This window comes from Meriones unguiculatus, chromosome 1 (genome assembly GCF_030254825.1).
Source record: "Meriones unguiculatus strain TT.TT164.6M chromosome 1, Bangor_MerUng_6.1, whole genome shotgun sequence".
Lineage (NCBI taxonomy): Eukaryota > Metazoa > Chordata > Mammalia > Rodentia > Muridae > Meriones > Meriones unguiculatus.
In genome coordinates this window covers 130,795,300-130,818,038 of record NC_083349.1, presented here as the reverse complement: position 1 = coordinate 130,818,038, position 22,739 = coordinate 130,795,300, and the positions used below count along the sequence as shown (strand labels likewise).

At 42.0% G+C, this 22,739-nt stretch overlaps 1 protein-coding gene across 2 annotated transcripts in view; it reads left to right on the top strand.

The window, feature by feature from the left end:
* Prkar2b (protein kinase cAMP-dependent type II regulatory subunit beta) overlaps positions 1–22,739 on the top strand; it is a 105,820-nt gene that overhangs the window by 59,905 nt on the left and 23,176 nt on the right. For both annotated transcript variants that reach the window (XM_060366832.1, XM_060366828.1), the window contains exons 3-4: positions 4,016–4,068; positions 10,381–10,464. In XM_060366832.1, the coding sequence (XP_060222815.1) occupies positions 4,016–4,068; positions 10,381–10,464 (137 nt within the window). The remainder of the gene's footprint in view (positions 1–4,015; positions 4,069–10,380; positions 10,465–22,739) is intronic.

Sequence of the window (22,739 nt, the reverse complement as noted above, 5' to 3'; positions counted from 1 at the left end):
AATACAGCAATGAAACTGATAGGTCAACACAAACACACATTGTATAAGAAAGATACTCACATCAGACAGGTGCTAAGTAATTAATGACGATGACACAATTGACAAGCTTCTTGGAAAATAATAGTAAAAAAATTTTTCCAAGTCGTATTAGTTAGAGACTAGTGTCCAGCAGTTTGGAAACTAGAGGAGCAGGATGCTTTCTGTGAACTGAAATTAAGAGACACTAGTGAGTCAGGAGACGTAGGTCACAAGTCTCTGGAGTGTAGTAGCTGCTGCTCTTCCTGTTGAATATGTGAGTGTGTGAGCTTGTTTCCCTCATAGCGCTCATGCTCACAAGCACCCTCCATTTGGATTAGCTTTCTCCTTGCTCATCCTTTGGAAAGTCTAAACATTTTAAACACGGGGCCCGTGCTTTCCTGTTTGCACTGTGCAAATGAGATAGCCACCCCGTTCCCTATCTGGCTGTCAGTCATGGAGAGGGAAGGCTACAGAGCCTCAGCTAGAGGAGGGCTTCACGCCCCATGAAAACTGCAGCCCATCCAGTTAAAGTGAGTAAGCTGTATTAGCTACTGATCCACAGTGTGTGTAGGATGCACGCATGCTCTCCAGCCTGATAACATTGATCGTTTATTTGACAAATTCTTAACTTCCCGTTTCCTGGTCACCAAGCAACTTCTTAATTATGGTTTGGCACTTTCTATGATTTTCCTGCAGGGAGAAAACTGACTGGCCATGCTGATTTCATACTTCATCCAGGAAGTTACCTATTAAACTGGCATTCTGGTTTTATGTATCATTGGAGGTCTTTCAATATGAGCCTGCTCTCAAAAAACTGTTTCTGCTGGGTTTCTGAGACAGGATCTGAAGTTCAGGCATTGTGCTGACAAATTTGTCAAAGTCTGTAGATATGTAACAATGGCTGACTGCAAGGGTTCTGGAGTCAAGATACAGATCAAATATCATTTACTAGGATATGTGACCCTGACCTTTTTATGCCCTGGTGCTTCATCTGTGAAATGGCTGCTGTTGTGGGACTGAATAAGAAAATATAGGTCATGACTTTTGAGCCTCAGTACTACTATCAGTATTGGAAGCCAGATAATGCTGTGTTTAGGGTTGTTTTTTAATTTAATTTTTGTTGGGGGCCGGGCTTATAGTACACTATAGGCTTTTAAACAGCATCCCTGACCCAGGCCCACTATAGGCCTGTGGCCTTCCCCAACTCTCTACACTGGATGATCAGATTGTGTCTGGGCATTAACAGCCATCTTCTGTGGGAGGCAAAAATGAGGCTGCATAGAGCAGTGCCAGCAGAAAGAAAGATAATGTTGGGTTTTATAATGATGATGATAAAAGTACCAAAGAGGATAGACATTATTCTTGATGCCATTCTAAGACCCTTAGGACCATTTGTGAGCCTTATTGATACTAGTATCATCATTATTATCTTTGTTCTTTCAGTTCCTATATCTTAGCCAAGATAAACTCTGTATATGGACTTGAATAAAAATAAAAAACATCGACCTTTTCTAAAAAAAATGAAAGAGAAGTAATAAATCTTTAGATTTGCAAATGTGAAAATGATGTTCAAACTTCTGAATGGGTTATTCCTGTGATAGTTAGTATTTGGGTAAGTCACATTGAGGTATTTTTTTTTCCCTCAACATGCACCATTAAGCATAGACAAACATGCACAATCTGTGAAATTTTACCATGATCATTAGCAAGTAAATTGATTTAAATTATTTTGAGAAGTCTAACCATAAAGTGATGTTTAAAAACTGACTTTGTCAGGTGTGGTGGTACACACCTTTAACCCTTGTGCTTGTCAGGTGGAGGCAGGTGGATCTCTGTGTCCAGCGTCAATCTGATCTATATGGTGGGTTCAAGGACAGCTAAGGCTGCATAGAGAGACCCTGTCCAAAAAGGAAAAGAGAGAGAGAGAGAAAAAAAAAACTTCCTTCAAAAAGGAATAACATTCCCTACAGATGACGACAAAGGTGATATACATAGCCAAAGTATTTGGAAGTTGTTCATATTTAATAGTTTTCATACACTTTAATCCTTTATTTAAAATTGGCAAACATTTTAAGTGTGAGCACTGAGCTCTTCCATGTAGCCAGAGAGCCTTTTTATATTCTTTGTAGAACAAAGGATGAATGCAGCCTTTTGTAGAGAAATACGCAGTAAATATGCCTTATATTTGTCATGCCTTTTAGGTTCCCAGAATAACATTTAGAATAATGTAAAATGTCTAGATATATTTATGATGATGAAGTTTATTACAAAAATATTACAATAAAAAAGCCAGTTAAATGCTCAGTATTGGGAGTAGAGTTAATTATAGCAAGGTAACATAATTTGTGGTCCTTAAGAACAATGTTTACTGTTTCTAGTGACACATTCTTAGAGTTAAGAGAAAAGGAAGCAGGTTGGTTTTTAGGTTGCATAGACAATATAAATTCAACTCCAACAAAGATGGGGGAGGGAGACATCTCCAGTATTAGCAATACTTGTTACTCAGAAAGTGTATTGTGAATAATTCAAGAGAGTTTCTCATAGCTATATGATTAAATTGATTATTTCATGGCAAGCATAGATGTGTTGTTCATGTTCTTTTAGGTAAGTTTTAGGTTACAAACATTTCTTTGCCATAGAAATTAAGATGAAAGGGTTGAGTTTTGAATAGGAATAAACAGAAAGCAGTGGCTAGTGTCTTAAAGTATGGCTTTATTTTATAAAAATTCTATATAAATTATGACATGTAATCAATTTTAGAAGGTAGATTTCTTACCTTGTAATTAGTGGCTTTTTAAAACCATCATGGTACTCTTTATGATCATTAACATAAAAATTATTATTTTTTGTTGAGATTATAATATAGTTATACTGTTTTCCCCTTCCCTTTCCTCCCTCCAAACTGTCCCAGATTCTCCTCTTCGCTGTCTTTCAAACTCATAGCCTTTTTTTAATTGTTCTTAACATAAGTGTGTGCACACACATATCCCTAAATATATAAATACAACCTGTTCAGTCTATTTCTGTTTAATGTTACTTGTATGTATATGTTTTCAGCACTGACCAGTTGGTAGTGGATAAACAGTTGGTGTGTTCTTCCCTGGGAAAGACTATTTCCCCCATTCTCAGCATTTCTTAGTTCTTTGTGTAGAGCCAAGGCCTTCTGAGCTTTCTTCATCTACATTAGCATGTGTGTGGATGTCATCCTTGTTCAGCTCATGTTTTAGAGAGTCGTGTTGGAAAGACTATGGGTCTTTTGACATTGCTACAATTCTGTACCAATGAACCAATCTGACATTGCTACATTCACCTGACATTGTGACATAATCTCACAGCAAACTCCCTGATCCTCTGGCTTTTACAGTCTTTCCACCTCCTCTTCCATAATGTTCCTTGAGCGTTTGGTGTGTGAGTGTTTTGTATATGCATCCATTGTGATTGGACTCTACAACTCTGCATTTTGATGGGTTGTGTTTTTCAGTAATGGTCTTTGTTGCAAAAAAGAATTTTCCTTGTTGAGGAGAGAGGACTATACTTATCTGTGGGTATAAGGACAAATATTTAGAGTGTAATATACCTGGCTTAGTAGAATGGTGATTGAAGATTCTCCTGCAAAATTGATGACTTCCCTAGCCCTTTGGCTAGGTTTCTGGTACCAGGAATGATTTCCCTTTTGTTGATGAGTCTTAAGTCCAATTAGAGAGCTGTTGGTTACTGCCAAGGTGTACATGCCACCTCTCCATGCTTAGGGTTATTGGGCCATGCTGGTTGTTGCTGTAGTTCAGAGTATGAGTTGCTGCTCTCCTGTGGAAGCTTAAGTGGCTCCTTCTGGTACCATGACTGCTGGTCCTCAGGGAGGAGGCTTTCAGATCAGTACCAGCTCAGGGGCCTCTGCGTCCTGTGTCTGAAGCACACTCACTGATTATTGAGTTTTAAAGATACTTATTGCATGTATTTGATGAACAAATGTTTAAAATATCCCCTTTTATATTTGCAGTATGTGCAGAAGCTTATAATCCTGATGAAGAAGAAGATGATGCAGAGTCCAGGGTATGTAGTTTACTGAACTAGGTAATGTTAAATGGATGCGCTTACATTGTGTGAGGAAAATAACAATAGAGGTGTTAACAGACACAGGCTTTCAGGACAGACAGTGAGAGTACGTATTTCCTTTTCCCATTTTCTCTTGATAGTCTCCTTCTACTTCAAATTCTGTGAAAAATTATTTTTGTACCTCCAAAGTCTCTTTTGGATGAAATGAGATGGGAACATAAGTGCTCACTGAGGTTGTGGTTTCAATTCTTTCACTCAAGGCATCCTGATGATGAAAAATGTTTCGAGCTATTTTTCTTATAGCTGTAGTTATCTGGAAAAAGTGTTCCTGGTATAGGAAGACACTGGTGAAGACCTTCTGCTCCTATCAGTCGTAACAGAAGGTTCCTCTGAAACAGACAAGCCTCGGTAGATTCATAAAGAAGCTGCCAACACAGCACTCACCATGCTTTGTGCAGACTAGTTCTTGGAGGCTCTAGTGGTTCTGTACGAATTTGCCTTGTGTGGTTTGATCCAGCTTTAAAACTGTGTCCTTAGCTTGCTTCTCCCATTAGTAATCCAGAAGAAAGTCAACTAAATATGAGATTACTGTGCCTGAACATGAAGAAAAGTAATAACCAACCTCCTCCTTCCTTCCTTTCCACTCCCTCCTTCCCTCCTTTCCTTTCTTTCTTTCTTTCTTTAGTTCTACATACTTTGGAAAAGTCTCCTTTGCACCTTCAGCCCTAAAAAAAAAAAAAAAAAAGTGGTTAAGTGGTTGTGTTTTTTTGTTTGTTTGTTTGTTTGTGTTTTTTGAAAGTCTGTGTTTATAGCTCTGAAGAATAAAGAAAAGGAAATAGTGGGTCCAGAGTTTAAGACTGTTCCGGTCCTGGAGTGGATTGCACGCTTGGTAGCAGTCAGTTTCTTCTGTTGCTAATCTGGAGCATGCTGGTGCTGTGCTGTGCTGTGCTGTACTGTCTGAAAACTACATTGTCTGGCATGTGCTTCATCCATGTCTCTAGCAGAAACCGTAATGGGGGACTGCTGAAGGCTACACATTTTCCTTATAGTTGTGGTTAACTATATATGGTAGAATTTAGTGATCAAGATAATTTAAGAAAGTTTAAGCTAGTTTTAAATATCTAAAACTAAAGAACATAGTTTGAAAGCAACATTCAGTATCTTCTCATTGACTCAAAAACGGAGACTTTGGGAGTAATTTTGGCTGTCATTGAATCTATGAGCTAGTTAAATGTTTTAGCTAGTTCATTCTCATTGTAGTTAATATTCTCTAAACAGCCAACCAGATGGAGTTAAACATAGAAAATGCCAGTGAGAGCTTATTGGATACACGTTTGGATGTGTTACCAATCCCAGAAAGCATTGAGAGGCCATACCATAGTCAGGGCCGCCGGCCCTTAGGGCACTGGTTCCCAAGCTATAGTTCATGACCGCTTTGGGGACAGCAAAGCATATAGCTTGTATATCAGATAGTTACATTATGATTCATCACAGTAGCAAAATTACAGTTATGAATTAGCAATGAAAATAATTTTCATTCACGACATGAGGAGCTGTATTAAAAGGTTGCAGCATTAGGAACGTTGAGAACCACTGTTCTAAGGTTCTTCAGCAGCAAAGGTACAAATGTTTGAGTGGTATTAACCTCTACCTTTTCCTTATCATTGTCTTTAAGTTCGAGATCCTGGTTTCTCAGGAGCTTCTAATAAACCAAGTGTTGGCCAGTTGGGGCAAGGTGAGAAAATCAAGTCTCAGAAGCCACTTGTATAAAAAAAAGAGCAGGCATTTTCAATGGAAGGTGGGTGTGCTTGCTAGTTTTATGTCAATTTGACATAATCCAGAGTCAGTTTTCAAAGAGGGAACCTCAGTTCGGAAAATGCCCCCACTAGACTAGCCTGTGGGCAAGCCTGTGGTACCTTTTCTTGATAGATGATGGATATGGGAAGGTCCAGATCACTGTAGGCAGTGCCACTCTGGGGCTGGTGGTCCTGGGTTCCGTAAGAAAGCAGGCTGAGCAAGCCTTGAGCAGCAAGCCAGTAAGCAGCGCCCCTCCACGGTCTCTGCACCAGCTCCTCCTCCAGGTTCCTGAAAGGCTTGAGCACCTGTCCTGACTTCTCTAGGTGACAGACTACATGTCGTAGGATGGAAACAACCCTTTCCTCCCCAGGTTGCTTTTGGCCAGAGTGCCTTATTGCAGCAGTAGAAACACCAAGACACTGGGGTCTGCGTGAGAAGGGGGCTCTCTGTAAGACTTGTCCTTGCTAATACTTTAAGTTTCTGTGTAATGTATTAATTACATATTGGTGATTATGATAAGGTGATTAAGGATTTTGGTTAGGTTGAAAATGCTTTTCTCTAGATATTGTACTAAAAATTATACCTTGCCTTTGGCCTTAAGACCACAAGGCCAACTGTACCATAGTTCCTAGGCATGATTATTACAGATGTCAAAATTAGTTAGCTCTAGGTGGGTATTGAAAAGTATCTGTGAGGGGAAAAAAAAAAACATATATAGGTTTTTTTGAGACGGGGTTTCTCTGTATAGCCTTGGCTGTCCTGGACTCATTTTGTAGACCAGGCTGGCCTCAAACTTGGAGAGATCCAACTGCCTCTGCCTTTCTGAGTGCCGGGATTACAGGCTTTCACTGCCATGCCTGCCTGGCTTATATACTATATTTTGATAGAGTAATATTTTATATTATTTTTGGAATGCCTTATAATCATGAAATATGTAAACTATAAAAATGGTTACTTTTCTTCATATGAATTCAGGAAAAAAATCTAAATACTTAAGACTCATTTTTGAAAAAAACTAACTTGGGTTTTAGTTGGAATACCCATGATAAATGAGAACTTCAGGGTTGTGTACATCTGTCATGTGACCTCAGAAGGAAGAGTGCTCTACTTCCTCGCTCTGGCCTACAGCATCTCTCTGAGGCATCTCTCCATAGGCTGGCCCAGTGCTAGTTATGTCAAGTGCAGCAGCCCCTGCCCTCTTCATTAGAGGCGAGTGGCAGAGGCAAACAAGTGAATTAATGAGTAATTACAAAATAGGGAGTGCTCAAAGCACAGTGAGACACTGGATAGGAAGTAAAAGCCCTGCTTGTCTGAAGTGCCTGGAGTCTCTTTGAGGTAAGACAAGAGCCCTGCCTGGGCTCACAGGAGCAGCTGGGCCTGAGCAGCCACCAGGAAGTGGGTATAAAGTTCTAATGGAGGCAGGTGTTAGAGATCAGGACTCAGATGAGGTCAGAACCAGAAGAATGGAGGTGTGCCTCTCAGCACACGTGTGGGGTCTGCTGAGATTTGCAACTGGAGAATGGAGTGCTCTGATTGGCACTCCATTTGAGAGTGCTCCTTCATGTCTTCCTGGAGAACAGAGTGGACAGAGGGCCAGGTTCCGTCTGTAACAGATTATGAAGAACAGGTCTAAATAAACCATATCAGTTGTCTTTCTGGTTATTTTTCATGAAAGGCAGTAGAGGTTCAGAGCAGACTTGGCAAATGCTTTATGTGAGCATTTCTTCTGACTGAAAATTCACTACTTCTGAACATGAATATTTAATATGGGAGTGAGAAGTTCTTTCTGAGCCACTCAGCCCTGATGCTGTGGCTTAAAATCAGCACAAGCAGTGCACAAATGAAAGTACGTCTGTTGAACTTGGATTTCCTCTACTTTCCATGTGTTAGTGTGTGTGTGTGTGTGTGTGTGTGTGTGTGTGTGTGTGTGGCATGTGCGTGTAAGAGAGACAAACGCAGAGACAGATGGAGGCACAGGCACAGAGATATTGATTACAAGGGTAGAGGCAATCTTAGCTCAGAGATCAGTCACTACAGATGTGCTTGTGGGTGCAGCTGACTGTTCTGAGGTTCGAGTGTTTGCTCGTAAGCAGCCTGTCGGAGATGAGTCCCAGCTCTGTAACTTATGGACTGTGAGATGATGGAGAAGCCAGCTGAGTGGGTTTTTTTTTTCTCACCTCTGAGTTGCCACCTGTTTCTTGGGGTCTGTTACTAGGCTGAAATGAATTGATATTTACAGGGCCCTTAAAATACTGTATGGCATGTCTCAGGAGCCACATAAATGCTTGTTTAGCAGGATTTTTATCTTGAAATGAGGCACTTTAATAAAAATCAACAGAGCCTATGGACTAGTAAAAGCTCCCACTTTGGGTGTATTGTCAAAGCCAAGGAGCTCTAGAGACAAAGCTCTTACATAGAATGATGTCAAGCTTGTGGAAAATGAGTCAGTAGAAGCAAATCAGTGTCTGTTGAGCCAGAAGAATACCCGGGAATGTTTCCAGGTCACAGAGCTGAACAGGTGGAGGAAGAAGGAAGCAGCCCTGGGGCCGCCTGGAAAACACAGTTTAGAAATGTTAACTGGTGAGAGTGAGAGGGTCAGGAAAAAAGGTTGGGCCTTCCCTGTTCAGGCCTCAGAGGAAGTGAAAGTGGGAGAGAGGAGAAAGACTGGAATTGACAGCAGGGGTGAGGCAGCACTGGGGCCAGACAGTGCGGACACACCCTTACTGTTGCTTTTAGGGTGAGAAGCAGCTTCTATTGTACTTCAAGTAGAAAGTGGTGACTTTTAGTTGGTGTGACCTAAGTCTTGAAGGTCTCTTGAGTAGCACCAGTTAGAACCGTTGGGTCTACCTGTCATCTTAGGGTCTAGGTTCAGCTGAACACGGGTCAGATGGTAAATAGCAGCCTCATGTACCTTACCCCTTAAACAGCGACTTGCCGTATGTATCACAAGGGGGAAAAATGCCTGGCAGGAATAATGTAAAGGCATAAGGTTCCCGGAGAGTTTGAGTTCATCATGTAGAGGAGGTGTGGCTGTGGCCAGAGGTGTGGCTCAGTCCATGGTGGCTGGAATGTCACAGGGCAGCATCCAGAAAGAAAATGCTGGTCCGGAGCTGGAAGCAGCCATAAGAAGGGCTTGCCCACACCATGTTCTGCTGCCAGCTGGACCTCACCTGCTAAGGACCACACAGCCTCCAGAACAACAGCATAAGGACGGGCCTCCGTCTGGGGGTACACAGAGTCCCAAGCCATAGCACCCTCGTTGAAAATCTGCAGTGACTTACTCAGTAGCTAGTCTTTCGTGGCACCTATAGATCACAGGTGCAGGCATGGTGCCCATCGGACTTGTCTCCTTGTATTGTAAATGTCGGCTCTTTCAGGCTTATGTTCCACTGATTGTCTCTAGCCATCTCTCTGCTGAGCTAGATGTACCCGTGAGTGTTGATATTCGTGTGGGCATAAGCTCATTGCTGTCTGATTCCCGCTGTGTTGATGGGAAAGATGAGGCATTTGCTTATCAGGTCCTACAGACATCCTTTGAATGAACACTAGAGAAAGTAGTATGTTGGTTTATAGGAATCTACTCCATGCCTGCTTAATTTAGGAGGTATCTTTTACTTCTCGTTGTATATTCACAAACTACCAATGTTCACAATATAAAAGAGCCCTTTGGAGTGAGGGATGGTGTTGCTGCAGCGATGGTTGCTAACATGAGCAAGGCTTTGGGTTCAGTCTCAAGCATCCCCACGTCTCAGAAAACAAAAACAAAAACAAAAAATCAACCCAGCATCATTGGTCCATTGAGTCTACTGTTAGTCAAAGGGGCTTCAGAAGCTGGTGGAGCACTCTCACAGAGGACCCTCTGGCTGCTGCAATGTCCTGGAATAAGTGTTCACCGAGAGCACAGAACACCGGCTTCATCTAACTTTCATCTCAGATGAGCACATCAGTGTGTCCTGGAATCATTTCCCTTGAACACATATTCTCTGAGGGGAAGTACATGGCTCTTTTGGTCTCTTTTGTAAACCCCTTACCTTACCTGTTGTTGGGGCAGTTACCAGTAATTTTCCTTAAAAGAAATATTTAATCTTGGACAAAGCATACACCTAAGAATTTACTTGCTTCTGCCAACATTATTAATTTTAACAGGAAGAGCTGTGATCCAGAAGAGTTCAATAGCAATGGAAGGAAGGCAGTGTCTAACTCCCCAGTGTACCCGTACAACACTCCTTTCGCACATGCCGTGTAGGCTGGCGTGCAATTTCCGTAGCGTGCCTGCTGATCTCTTTCCAAAGGCTGTTGAGCACAGTGCTGACGGGTGCATACCACCCGGAAGATGTGGCAGTGCTTTCCCCTGCTCGTGGGCTAGTCCTTGTTTCCCATCAGAGTGAGTTCCATGCCACCTGGGAGTGGGCTTGGCCTCTAACGAACTGTCATTCTCTTCCCTTTTGGTTTTGTTGCATTTTACCTGGTACTGACCGTAATGTATGTTTTCTTGATTTTTGTGTCTTTCAGATAATACATCCCAAAACTGATGATCAAAGAAACAGATTGCAAGAGGCTTGCAAAGACATCCTGCTGTTTAAGAACCTGGATCCAGTAAGATAAATCGTAATAACAGAATATGGTGAAGAACTGGGCAGGGCCTGACTTCCCCCCTTTCCAAGCTGAGATCACTCCAGGATCATGGTGGAGGCAGCAGGGTGCATGTGCTTGCAGGGCTTGAAAATGTGGACAGACTGTGTTACAGCCAAGGGAAGATGATGTCATACTCCTCAAACCTAGCCCTGGGGTGGGGCAGGGAAATTGGCTAGAGCCCGGAACTCTCTGTGTGCCGCAGAGGCCCCTGGAGGGGTCTTCCCTGCTGCTCCCAACAGTCAATGATAGGAATCATATTGGAATGTGTTTAAGCTCTACATTGTTTGCCTTTTAAATGTAGCATTTTAGTTGGCTTAAGGCAAAGGAAGGTTTGATTCTTTGAAAGAATTTTGACATCTCTAGTCTCTGCAGAGGGTGTTTCTAGCATACTGCTTGGTATGGGTGTGAGTGTTCAGACTTCGCCTCACACTCTTGACTAAATGTTCTGCTTTGTCATCACAATAGTGCTTTTGCCGTCGAGTGATTTAGGAGGAAGCTTCTGCTTCATTCCAAATGTGAAGAACCAGCCTTTATAGTTTACTTCAACTAGGTTTTCAAACTTTCCATCATAGTTTTCAAATTGATGCCCGAGAACATCAAGTTCTACTACTTTTGAGATGAGGGTTTTTTTTTTTCTGTGCATTTGTTTGAAACCTTAAGGTACTACATTATACCATTTCATATAAGCTCATATTTACACCCTGAAATATTTTTTAAAAATCTCCACTGGTTTCCTGTACAACCTTATATAATGTTCTCTAGGCAGATGAATTCTATTTGAACTTTGGTGCACACAGTATAAATTTATGTCATCCCTGAATTCAGAATATCATCTTTGACATTCCTGATGACCAAACAAAGATCTACACGTCGCTTCATTTATTCATTGCTCAAGGCTAGAATATATATCATTTCCTGCTTCATTCTGGCCTTTAGGTAGCATATGTCCCCAGTGCCTTCTGTATGTGTGAATGTCTCAAAAAGAAAGGATGGCCTGAAACCCGAGCAATCTGAATTAGTGTGTGCTTTATCTAGATATGCATCCTCAGTAGTATTAGTTCAGATAGATTTGGTAATTTTAATAAAGTGAGGGTATTTAAGGACTGTCTAGGGCGAGGGTAAGATGGCGGGTAAAACGCCTACCATGCAAGCATGTGGGCCTGAGTTCAGCTCCCTAGTGCCCTGTGAAAACTGATGTGGCAGCATGTGCCTGTAACCCCAGCCCTGGAGGGAGGGGGAGTGCTGTGTGGTGGTGGCAGGTGGCTCCCAGAGGCTTGCTGACAAGCCTTTGGAGCTGAATGGTTCACTCCATAGTCAGTGAGAGACCCTGTCTCAAAAGGAATAAGGTAGATGGTGATAGAGGAAGACTCCTGAGGTTGACCTCTGGCCTCTACACACACACACCATAGATAGATAAATGATAGATAGATAGATAGATAGATAGATAGATAGATAGATAGATAGATGGATAAAGGCGGTCTAAATAAAGTCTCATTAAAATCTACTGTAATTTTTGATTGCTTCAAGAGAGGGGCATTTTTTTTTCAGATGTGTAGCCACCCCATGCTTATGTAAACAACCTGACTTAAACTCAGTGGGTCACTTAGCAAAAAGAAAACAGGAGGGGAGCTTGTCTGGAAGAAGCTCAGGGCGAGGGAAGTAAGGGAGGGTGATGGGGATGCATATTGCCAGAGTTCCTTATATGCACATATAAAGTTGTTCAGAATAAAAAGGATTTAACCCACTTGAAAGTTAGTAAAAACAAACAAGTGTAGCTAAAAAAAGGGACAGTGACACTTGCCTGCAGTTCTGCTCTTCTGGTGTGGATTCATCTGTTCAGCCTGAGCCTGTGTGCGCACTCAGTCCATTAACCCATGTTTGCATCCCTGGGCCATGTATGTTTAGGTCTGGACTTCCATTCAGGATCCTGCAGTTCTTCCATGGGAGAATTTCAGAAGTCACTGTGAACAGAGCCTCCCAAGTCTTAATACGGCTGTGTGTCATCAGGGGCTCTTAGGAAGTGTGGAGATCCTGGTCCTGTAGGTCCTGAGAGCTGCGCTCTTCAAGGTGCCGGTGGCGCTGCTGCTTCTTGCCCACTACATACTCGGAGTGAGAAGATTAGGGCAAGGTGTGACAATGGCTGAGATCAGCCATGTTCTGTCTCACTTGCCTGCTCTTTTTAAACCATCGAATGAAATAGGGTTTTGAGTTGAAAGAGTATCTCGGAGATGGGAGTAGGGGTGGGGGAAGGAATACTACAAAAATCACACTAGGCAACAAACCTCACACCGAGATTTATTATATTGGGGGGGGGGGCAGAAGGGTGCAAAATGGCTACCTTTGAGTGGGGATGGAAACAGAGACAGGCCATGCTGGCTGGCTTTAACTAGGGTTGATGACGGCTGATTGTGGTGGTGCTGCTGGCGCTGAGTCATTGAAGGTGTGGGGAAACTCCAGGGAACCTAGTTCTGGAGTGTGAGCAAAGGACTTTTAGTGGTTCTTAGTATGCCCAACCTAATGTTCCTGGGATATTGTCTACTCTAACCCTTATTAAATTTAAATTGATCATTTTTTGCCATTTCATCTGTGTGTGTATCTATGTCTGCTTATGTGCAGATGCGCAGGGGTGGGTGTGAGTTCGTACATGGGTATGAGGGCACACATGGAAGCCAGAGGGTTCCTAACCTAACCTCAGAGGTCTTTCATCTGGCGCTCACCATGTAAGTTAGGCTGGCCTGTGAGCCTCAGGGATTTTCCTGTCTGCCCCCTCAGCCCTGATCTTTCCACCTCTTCCTCCTTTTAATGTAAACTTTGGGGACTGAACTCAGGCCCTCAAGTTTATAAGGCAAGCACTTTACCAACTGAGCCATCTCCCCGGTGCCCACTTCCTCTTTTACTGTTGATGAATTCCTCTTTCTTCTCTCCTCCTCAATTCTCCCCTCTCCTCCCTTCTCCTTTCTCTTTCTTTTGGCCTGGTGCATGCTGGGTAGGAGCTCCGGCATTGGGCTTATATCTCCAGTCTACCTTTGACTTTATTTTGAGACTGGATCTCATGTACCAAGTTACCCAGACTGAGCTTCACCTCGATCTGTAGCCCAGGCAGGCTTTGGACATGTAGTTGGTTGCTCCTCCAACCTCAGCCTCCTAAGTAACAGGGTCGAGGTGTCTGAGCCCCCAGGCAGAGTTAAATGAGCTCTTATGAACAGGATTATAAAAAGAAAAAACTCTTCAATGTGTGATGTAAATGCCAGTTCATGGGTTGGAGAGAAATAGCACCAAAATCATGAATTGTCATTGCTGATTATTTCATAGGGAAAGAGCAAGGTTTTTGTTTGTTTTGTTTTTTGTTTTTTGTTTTTTAAATGTCCATTGTTTTGAGATAGGCTGTTTCTGTATGGCCATGACTGACCTCAAAGTCAGGTCATCTGTGCAGCCTCCCACCTGCTGGGAACACAGGACTGACTGGGTGGGCCACCATCGCTCAAAGTTTGTTTTGAATTTGAGCTCATGCCAGCTTGACTTTTTTTCTCTTCCTCCTCTCTCAGATCCTTCAAGATGACATAGAGATTAAAAAAAAAAAAAACCTTAAACATTTACTCTTTTTATGCTTTTCTTCCTCCCTCCCTTCTTTCCTTTTCTTTTCTCTTTTCTTTTTGCTCATTGAGACGGTAGTACTGCCTTCATACTCAAGGGTGTGGGTTTATCAACTGGGACATGAGGGAACCTTCCAGTGGCCATATCCCCCAAAGAAAAAGTGACCATTCCTCCAGGAGCCACCAACTCCAATAGCTTGTCTGTTAAGGGCTACATGTCTTGTACAGCTAGCCGCGGCTGCTGTGAGCTTATATGTGTGACAGCTATGTTCTGCACGGAGGATAGCATTTCCTAGTGCTCCTCTCGGCCTCCGGCTCTTATGCTCTTTTTGTCTCTTCATATGTGGCATCCTGAACATAGTGGGGTCAGCTGAAGTGTTTGGAGTTTTAATGGTCTAGATGTTCCCTTTGGAAATTAAAGAGGGAATGAGGAGAGGGACCTGGACAAAAGAATGGAGCCCACAATGGAAACCATACCGTGATATAGGGGAGAGAACCAGACCTCAAGTAAGGAGGGGAGAGGGATGAGCAGAAAAGGGTGCCTGCTCCACCTCTAGGGTTACGAGGCCTTGGAACTGACAGTTGGTCTAACTGGGACCTGCAGGAGCATCTAGGATGACCGCCAGTGTCCAGCTGCAGTGACTGTGAACGCAGCACCTTGCTGGAACTAGGAAAAGTCCAAAGAAGGAGGGGAAGCAACAATTAGGGCAAAGAATAATGTTGGCTTTGTAGCTACTGTCTCATTTGACTTTCCTGAAGTCATTGTTTGAAATTTTCACACTTCCCAGACCTCAGCACATTCTCCTCCCTTGGAGTACTGTATATTTATATATTGGGGCACAGATTTCCTAATTATTAATGTCTTTGAAGATATTCTTTTCATGAATATTTTAATGATCAACCCAGTAGGTCATTTCCTCCTGAAATATGTACAATTCAAGGCTAACCAGAACAATTTTCCTGTGCTATAGAGGAGGCTTTTCCATGAATGCAGAGTAAATTGTGGCTGCCTACGTGAGTCAGGGCCTTACCAAGCTCAGTCTTGAATCGCACTCCGTGAGTAGATGTGCGCTTCCCGCAGTGGCTGTCAGCGCGTCATAAGCCTCTGTGTGGCAGAGCTCTCCCAAGTTCTTCTCACTCTGTGCATAATTATGGGGAAATTAGATTTTGATTGACTAGAGCAGACACCTGTCATGTAGAAAAAAAAGTTTAAAAGCACATTTCTCTATTTTATTAGGAATTTTTTAGCTACTTACATGAGTCCTGTAGCTTGATAATTTAAAAGTCACTTAAAATGGAAGTAATTCTAATATAACCAAAAATTTTACTGTAGCAATTTATTTGATTTTTCTTTATTTGACATTTAGAGTGAGAACTAATCAGTAGAGCTAATATTTTCCCTCTACCTGCCCTAAAAGAACCAAATCATAAATAACAAGGAAAATACAGTATTAGTAAGCCATTTAATTAACCTTCAAGATTTTGATAGGTGACCATATGTTGCCTGAGGTTGATGAACTCATTTGGGTAAAAGGTCCCCGTGGGGCTAATTAGCACCATGTCAGGAAATCTCTGCTTTATCCATCCTGGCTCCATCTTCAGCCTTGGCTGCTGCCCATGAATAGGAGCCAGAGCTCATCCGTGATGAGGAAGAAATGAAAACCACTTGCAAACTTATCTCCGTCATTTCCTTATGCTTCTCTTAGTCCATGGGGAGATTCAAAATTTTGTTCTCTGTATAGAGGTTTTTTTTTTAATTAAGAAATTTTAATTACTACAAATAAATTTATCAAAATGCACAATGATTAAAAGTTAATGAAAAGAAACTTCCCTACAACTCCGTCCTCCATCACCGCGTTTCTCAGTAAATGGGGTCTTTTATATTATCATGTTGGTTTCCCAAGACTGTGTGGTGCATATACAAATATATTCTTTTATAAATTGTAGTGGCAGCAATATTTGTTCAGTGCTTTACTCTGTTCCTTTCTTACTTAATGTATTATATACCATACCTTTAACTTTTTTATTCCTTTTGGTTTTTCCAGAGTTTTGTTGTTGTTGTTGTTATTGTTTGTTTTGGGGTTTTTTTGGGGGGTTTTGTGTTGTTTTTGTTTTGTTTTGGTGTGTGTGTGTGTGTGTGTGTGTGTAGCCTTGGCTATCCTGGACTCACTCTGTAGACCAGTCTGGCTTTGAACTCAGAGATCTGCTTGCCTCTGCTTTCTACTTTTGAACTTTGTTTTAATTTTTAGTTTATTTTTATTAATTACAGTTTAGCCCCCTTCCCATACCCTTCCAATCCCATCTTCCCTCCCATTTGTTCTCCTATGCCCCTCCCCAGTTCAATGATAAGGGAAGTCCTCCTCCCCTTCCATCTGACCCTAGTCTATCGGGCCTCATCAGGACTGGCTGCATTGTCTTCCTCTGTGGCCTGGTAAGGCTGCTCCCCCCTCAGGGGAAGGTGATCAAAGAGCAGGCCAATTAGTTCATGTCAAAGACAGTCCCTGTTCCCATTACTGGACACTGAGCTGCCATGGGCTACATCTGTGCAGGGATTCTAGGTTGCTTCCATGCATGGTCCTTGTTTGGAGTATCAGTCTCACAGAAGACCTCTGTTTCCAGATGTTTTGGTTCTGTTGCTCTCCTTGTGGAGCTCCTGTCCCTTCCAGGTCTTTCTATCTCTCCCTTCTTTCAGATTCCTTGCACTCTGCCCAGAGTTTGGCTATGAGTCTCAGCATCTGCTTTGATACCCTGCTGGGTAGAGTCTTTCAGAGGCCCTCTGTGGTAGGCTTCTGTCTTGTTTCCTAGTTCCTCCCTCTTCTGATGTCCATCCCCTTTGCCTTTCTGAATGAGGATTGAACATCTTATTCAGGGTCCTCTTTGATTAGCTTCCTTAGGTGTACAGATTTTAGTATGATTATCCTATATTATATGTCTAATATCCACTTATAAGTGAGTATATACCATGTGTGTCTTTCTGCTTCTGGGATACCTCACTCAGGATGATCTTTTCCAGTTCCCACCATTTGCCTGCAAATTTCATGATTTCCTTATTTTTAATTTCTGAGTACTATTCCATTGTGTAAATGTACCACAATTTCTGTATCCATTCCTCAACTGAGGGACATCTGGGTTGTTTCCAGCTTCTGGCACTACAAGTAAAGCTGCTACAAATATGGTTGAGCAAATGTCCTTGTTTTATACTTGAGCAAATATTGGGTATACGCCTAGGAGTGGTATAGCTGGATCTTGAGGAAGCACTATTCCTAATTGTCTGAGAAAGCACCAGATTGATTTCCAAAGTGCTTGTACAAGTTTAAATTCCCACCAGCAATGGAGTACATCCTCTCCAGCCTGTGTTGTCACTTGAGTTTTTGATCTTAGCCATTCTGATGGGTGTAAGATGAAATCTCAGAGTCGTTTTGATTTGCATTTCCCTGATGACTAAGGATATTGAGCATTTCTTTAAGTGTTTCTCTGCCATTCGATATTCCTCTATTGAGAGTTCTGTTTAGCTCTGTACCCCATTTTTTTTAATTGGGTTACTTGATTTGTTGCTGTTTAACTTCTTAAGTTCTTTATATATTCTGGATATTATTCCTCTGTCAGATACAGGGTTGGTGAAGATCCTTTCCCAGTCTGTAGGCTGTCATTTTGTTCTGACCACAGTGTCCTTTGCTTTACAGAAGCTTTGCAGTTTCAAGAGGTCCTATTTATTGATTGTTGATCTTAGAGCCTGTGCTGTTGGTGTTCTTTTCAGGGAGTTGTCTTCTGTGCCAATGAGCTCAAGGCTCTTCCCCACTTTTTCTTCTAAAAGGTTTAGAAAAGTGTCTGTTTTTATATTGAGGTCTTTGATCCACTTGGCCTTTAGTTTTGTGCAGGGTGATAAGTATCGATCTATTTGCATTTTTCTACATGTTAGACATCCAGTTGGACCAGCACCATTTGTTGAAGATGCTATCTTTTTTCCATTGTATGGTTTTGGCATCTTTTTTCAAAAATCATGTGTCTGTAAGTGTGTGTGTTTATTTCTGGGTCTTCTGTTCGGTTCCATTGATTCACCATTTTGTTTCTCTGCCAGTGCCATGAAGTTTTTATTACTGTTGCTCTATAACACAGCTTGAGTTCAGGGATCGAGATACCTGCAGAAAATCTTTTATTGTAGAGGATTTTTTTAGTGATTCTGGGTTTCTTGTCATTCCATATAAAGTTGATATTTTTTCTTTCCAGGTCTGTAAAGAATTGTGTTGGTAATTTGATAGGAATTGCATTGAATCTGTAGATTGCTTTTGATGAGATGACCATTTTTACTATATTAATCCTGCCAACCCATGAGCATGGGAGATCTTTCCATCTTCTGATATCTTCTTCTATTTCTCTCTTCAGAGACTGGAAGTTTTTTTTCATATAAGTCTTTGTCTTGCTGAATTAGAGTTGCACCAAGGTACTTTATGTCCTTTGTGGCTCTTTGAGAGTTTCAAGCTCCCTACATGATGTGTCTTAATCACATTCACCCTTCAACTCTTCCAGATCCATCCTTCTTTCCCTAAGCCACATAACTTTGTGTCAGAACAAACCAACTTTTTAAGACCAGTTTTTCTGCCTCAAATATTCCTGACTGTGTAGTATTCTGTAGTATGTTCTTCTGAGCAGGCTATGCTCTTAGAGAAAACTGAGCCTACCTTCCCAGGATCTAACAGTTGCCAATCACTGTGCATCTAGTGGTGGGATTGCAAGCCCAACTGCCCTGTCTATGCTGGCATTTTCTCTGGCCTGGGCTGCGCAAATTTTTTGTGTGTGCTGTAAGTTCATCTCTGAGGCTGCCCTGCTGTCTCCAAAAGCTGTTACCTTGGAGTCACTGCCTCTGGCTTTTATATTCTTCTGTAGTGATCCCTGAGCCTTGGGGTGGTACAGGCTACATTAGGCCTTTTAGTGCAGAGTATGCACCTTGGCTGGTTATAGGTCTCTGTGTCTGTCACCATCTACTGCACATGGAAGCGTCTCAGAGGAGAGGTTCTCTATGGGTTGCTCTATAGATAGAATGTTGTTATTACAGTCAGTTTAATACTATGTCCATTTTGAAGCACAATAGTAGTATGTTCTCCCTTGGGGCTTATGACTTATGTAGCCATTAGTTCTTGACCCAGCAATGATAACAAATGGGGCTTCATATTGTGGAATGAGATTTAAATCCAATCAGAAAGTGGTTGGTTACTTCCATAGGCATGTCTTTGGGTGGGCTATTGTAGCTTGGGGGAGTCTACATCAGGGTATAATTGGTGATTACTGTCCACTTCTAGTACTTGCATAGCACCCGGCAGCACTGTGAAAGCTAGCTGGTGGGGATAAAGTTTCTAGGTCCATGCCACCTTGATCTCATCATGTTTCATAACTAAGCTATGCCATGTCTTCAGTAGCTTTCTCCAAAGAAGACAAATGACAGGCGAGCAGATAAAGAGATTCCTCATTGGTTGATCTTGAAGAAAATGCAAATCAAAGCCAAATAAAACACTACTTCATCTTCATAGCATGCCTATAATTAAGTAAAAACAACAACAAACAACAAATGTTGACGTGGGCCAATAGAACTCTCACACGTTGCTAGTAGGAAGTGACTAAGTGGCCCAGCTCCTGTGGAATATCACTTGGCAATTCCTCAAAGTTAAACGTAGAGGTACTGTGCAGCTCAGAACTTCCTCTCCTAGACATTCAGAAGAATTGAGCTCAAATACCGGTTGAGACAAGTACTAGAACACAAATATTCATAACATTGTCCACAGTAGCTAGAAACAATCTAAATGTCCACTATCAGAGTATGGAACTGGGGGGTCAAACTCAGGTTATCAGGCCTATGTGCAAGTGCCTCTGTCCATTGAGACATCTTTCTGGCCGAGTAAACTGATTCTACAATTTACATCTAAAATAGATAAATCTGGAGAAACAAAGTCCCGGAAAAGGTTATACAGTGTTGAAAGCCGGTCAGTGAATTAACAGTGACTTTAACACTTAGTATAAGATACTACAGCAATACTGGCAAGAAATGAATTAGTTGAGTTGTGGAACTGAATAGAACCCAGGAATAGTGCCATGTGAATCAACGGGTCAGAGGAGCAAAGGCAACAGGTGGTGCTGGAACAAATGGATGGCACATGCCAAAGAATCTAGACAGGTTATGTATCCCTCACAAAAATTAACCCCGCATGGATCAGAAACCTCAGTGTGAAATGTTAGGCACGTGTAAAAATCATAGATATGTAGAATTCGATGACTATTCAGATAGGATGCCAAAAGTTCAGTATATGAAAGAAACAATAAGCTGAACTTCATTAAAATTAAACATTTTAAAGACCAAGTGTAGTGCTCCAGTCCTATATTCCTAGTTCTTAGGAAGCTCAGGCAGGAGGGGCAGGAGGGAAAGGACATGTGTGGATATATAATGAGACCCTACTTGGAAGTTTCTAGAGTATAGATGATGCTGTCAACAGAATTAAAAAACAAGCCGTAAGCAAAAGGAAAATAATTGCCAAAGATACACCTGATAAAGAACCGTTAAACAAATATACTAATAATTTTTTAAAAACTTAACAGTAAGTAACAACCTAATTGAAAATTTTATCAAGACTGATAAAGTTGTAGTGTCATATACATAGAATATTGTTCAGTAGGGGAAATGCATATTGTCTGTTACAATGGGGATAAACTTTGAAGACATTATGCTAAGTGAAATAAGCTAGATACAAGAAGACATATAAACATATCATTCTATTATATTGAAATATTCAGAAAAAAATATATATAGAGAGAGAAATAGATTCATGGTATAAAAGAAGTTAGGATACCATAAAAGTAGCAAATGACTGCTTAGTGGACACAAGGTTTCCTTTTGGATTAATGAAAACATTTTGGAACCTCATATGCTCAGTATCCTATGTCATCAAAATCAAAACAGTGAGCTACTGCACACTGTCAGAATCGCCAAAAGCTAGAACACTGATACCACCAAATGCTGGTATGGAGCAGCAGAAACTCTGGCTCGTTACTGGTGAGGACTCAAGGTGGCTTAGTCACTTTGGAAGTGGACTGGTGGTACCCTACCACACTTACTTGCTTTTACTCCAACTCTAATGCTCCTCCTTATTTACCCACAGGAGCCAAAAACTTAATGTTCACACAAAAACCAGGATACAGTTGTTCATAGCTTTATTTATAATTGCCCCATGGGGGAAGCCACCCAGACATTCTTCAGTGGATGAATGGATAAACTATGGAACATTCGGCACCGGAGTATTATGTAGTTAAAATAAAATGATCTGTGAAGCCGTGAAAAGACATGGAGGAAACATACATATTACTAAGTAAAAGAAGCCAGTCTGAAAAGGCTAGACCTACCTGAATCTGTCAGACATTCGTAATAGGAAATGATGGTGTCAGTAGAATGAACCCAGTGGTAACCAGGAGTTAAGGAGCAGGAAGGATGAGAGCAGCTGGGGCCAGAGTCTTACTGGGGCAACGGGACTGTAGCTGTGTCTTCTTACTTGTAACTTGACTGAGTGGTAATGGCGTGTCTGGGTAGGTTCAGAGAAGCAAATGGAGTTCTCTGGTGGGAGCTGGTGACGCTGGGGGAGGCTTATCCAAGTGTGGGGGAAATCTCTGCATCCCTCACTGTTTGCTCCGAAGCTACAACTCCTCTGGAAAATAATAAAATCTCCTGTGCTAATGTTAAGACATGCTAAGTTCCATTAACTTTATCATTTTTTTTTCAATGCTGTTTATTCAGGAACATTGAACAATCCTCGGACCCCGGGGAAAGCCAGCCCACAGCTTAAATAGCCTCTGGGTAGCCAACCCAGGCGTACCATGGGGGCAATGCAGATATGTCCACATACACAGAAGCAAGCCAGATCCTCGGCCTTAGCCAAATGTGGAGTTGTTCGTGACAGAGAGAACTCACCATCAGGAAGGTGGAAGGCGGAAACCAGCTCCATCTTTAAGGCATAGCATTCCGCAGCTCTCTACAGTTCCCCCTTTTTGTTTTAGATGCATCAGGCAAGAGTAGAGGTCTGATCTCTGATATTAGAAATAAATTGGGACTTTGTACAGATGTTCATTTAGGTGTCATCCACCCAAAGAGCATCAGACCCGTCCAATACCTTTTTCTCAGAGGCGGGACCTGGGGCATCAACCCGCATGCAATCAGACGTGCTCTTCTCTGGGTCCAAAGCGGCTGACCCTGAGTGCAGTGCTTAGCCTCGCATCCTGAGCGTATCATTTTAGCTTTTTATGGTATCCAACCATGCTTGGGGAGAATGTCCTGCTTCAATGGCTGTAAAGGCCTGAATGATCATGGCTGCATCACACTGTTGTGAGACTCTAATCTTGCATATATACCACAGGCAAACCAAGGAGACCAACACCAGAAGGCCTGCTAACACTCCCATGCCCGCCCATTCCTTCAGATGATTCATGGCTGCAGCAATCCATGTTGATAATCCTGTGGCTAGTCCTGCATCCACTCTGGTAGGATTTACTGTGACAATGGCCACTCTCAGCTGCTCCATCGTAGTATCGAATTCTCCAGTCCAATTACCTAAAATATAGCTCAACAATTGTTTAGACAGATTTGCAGCACAGGAAAAATTCTCATGT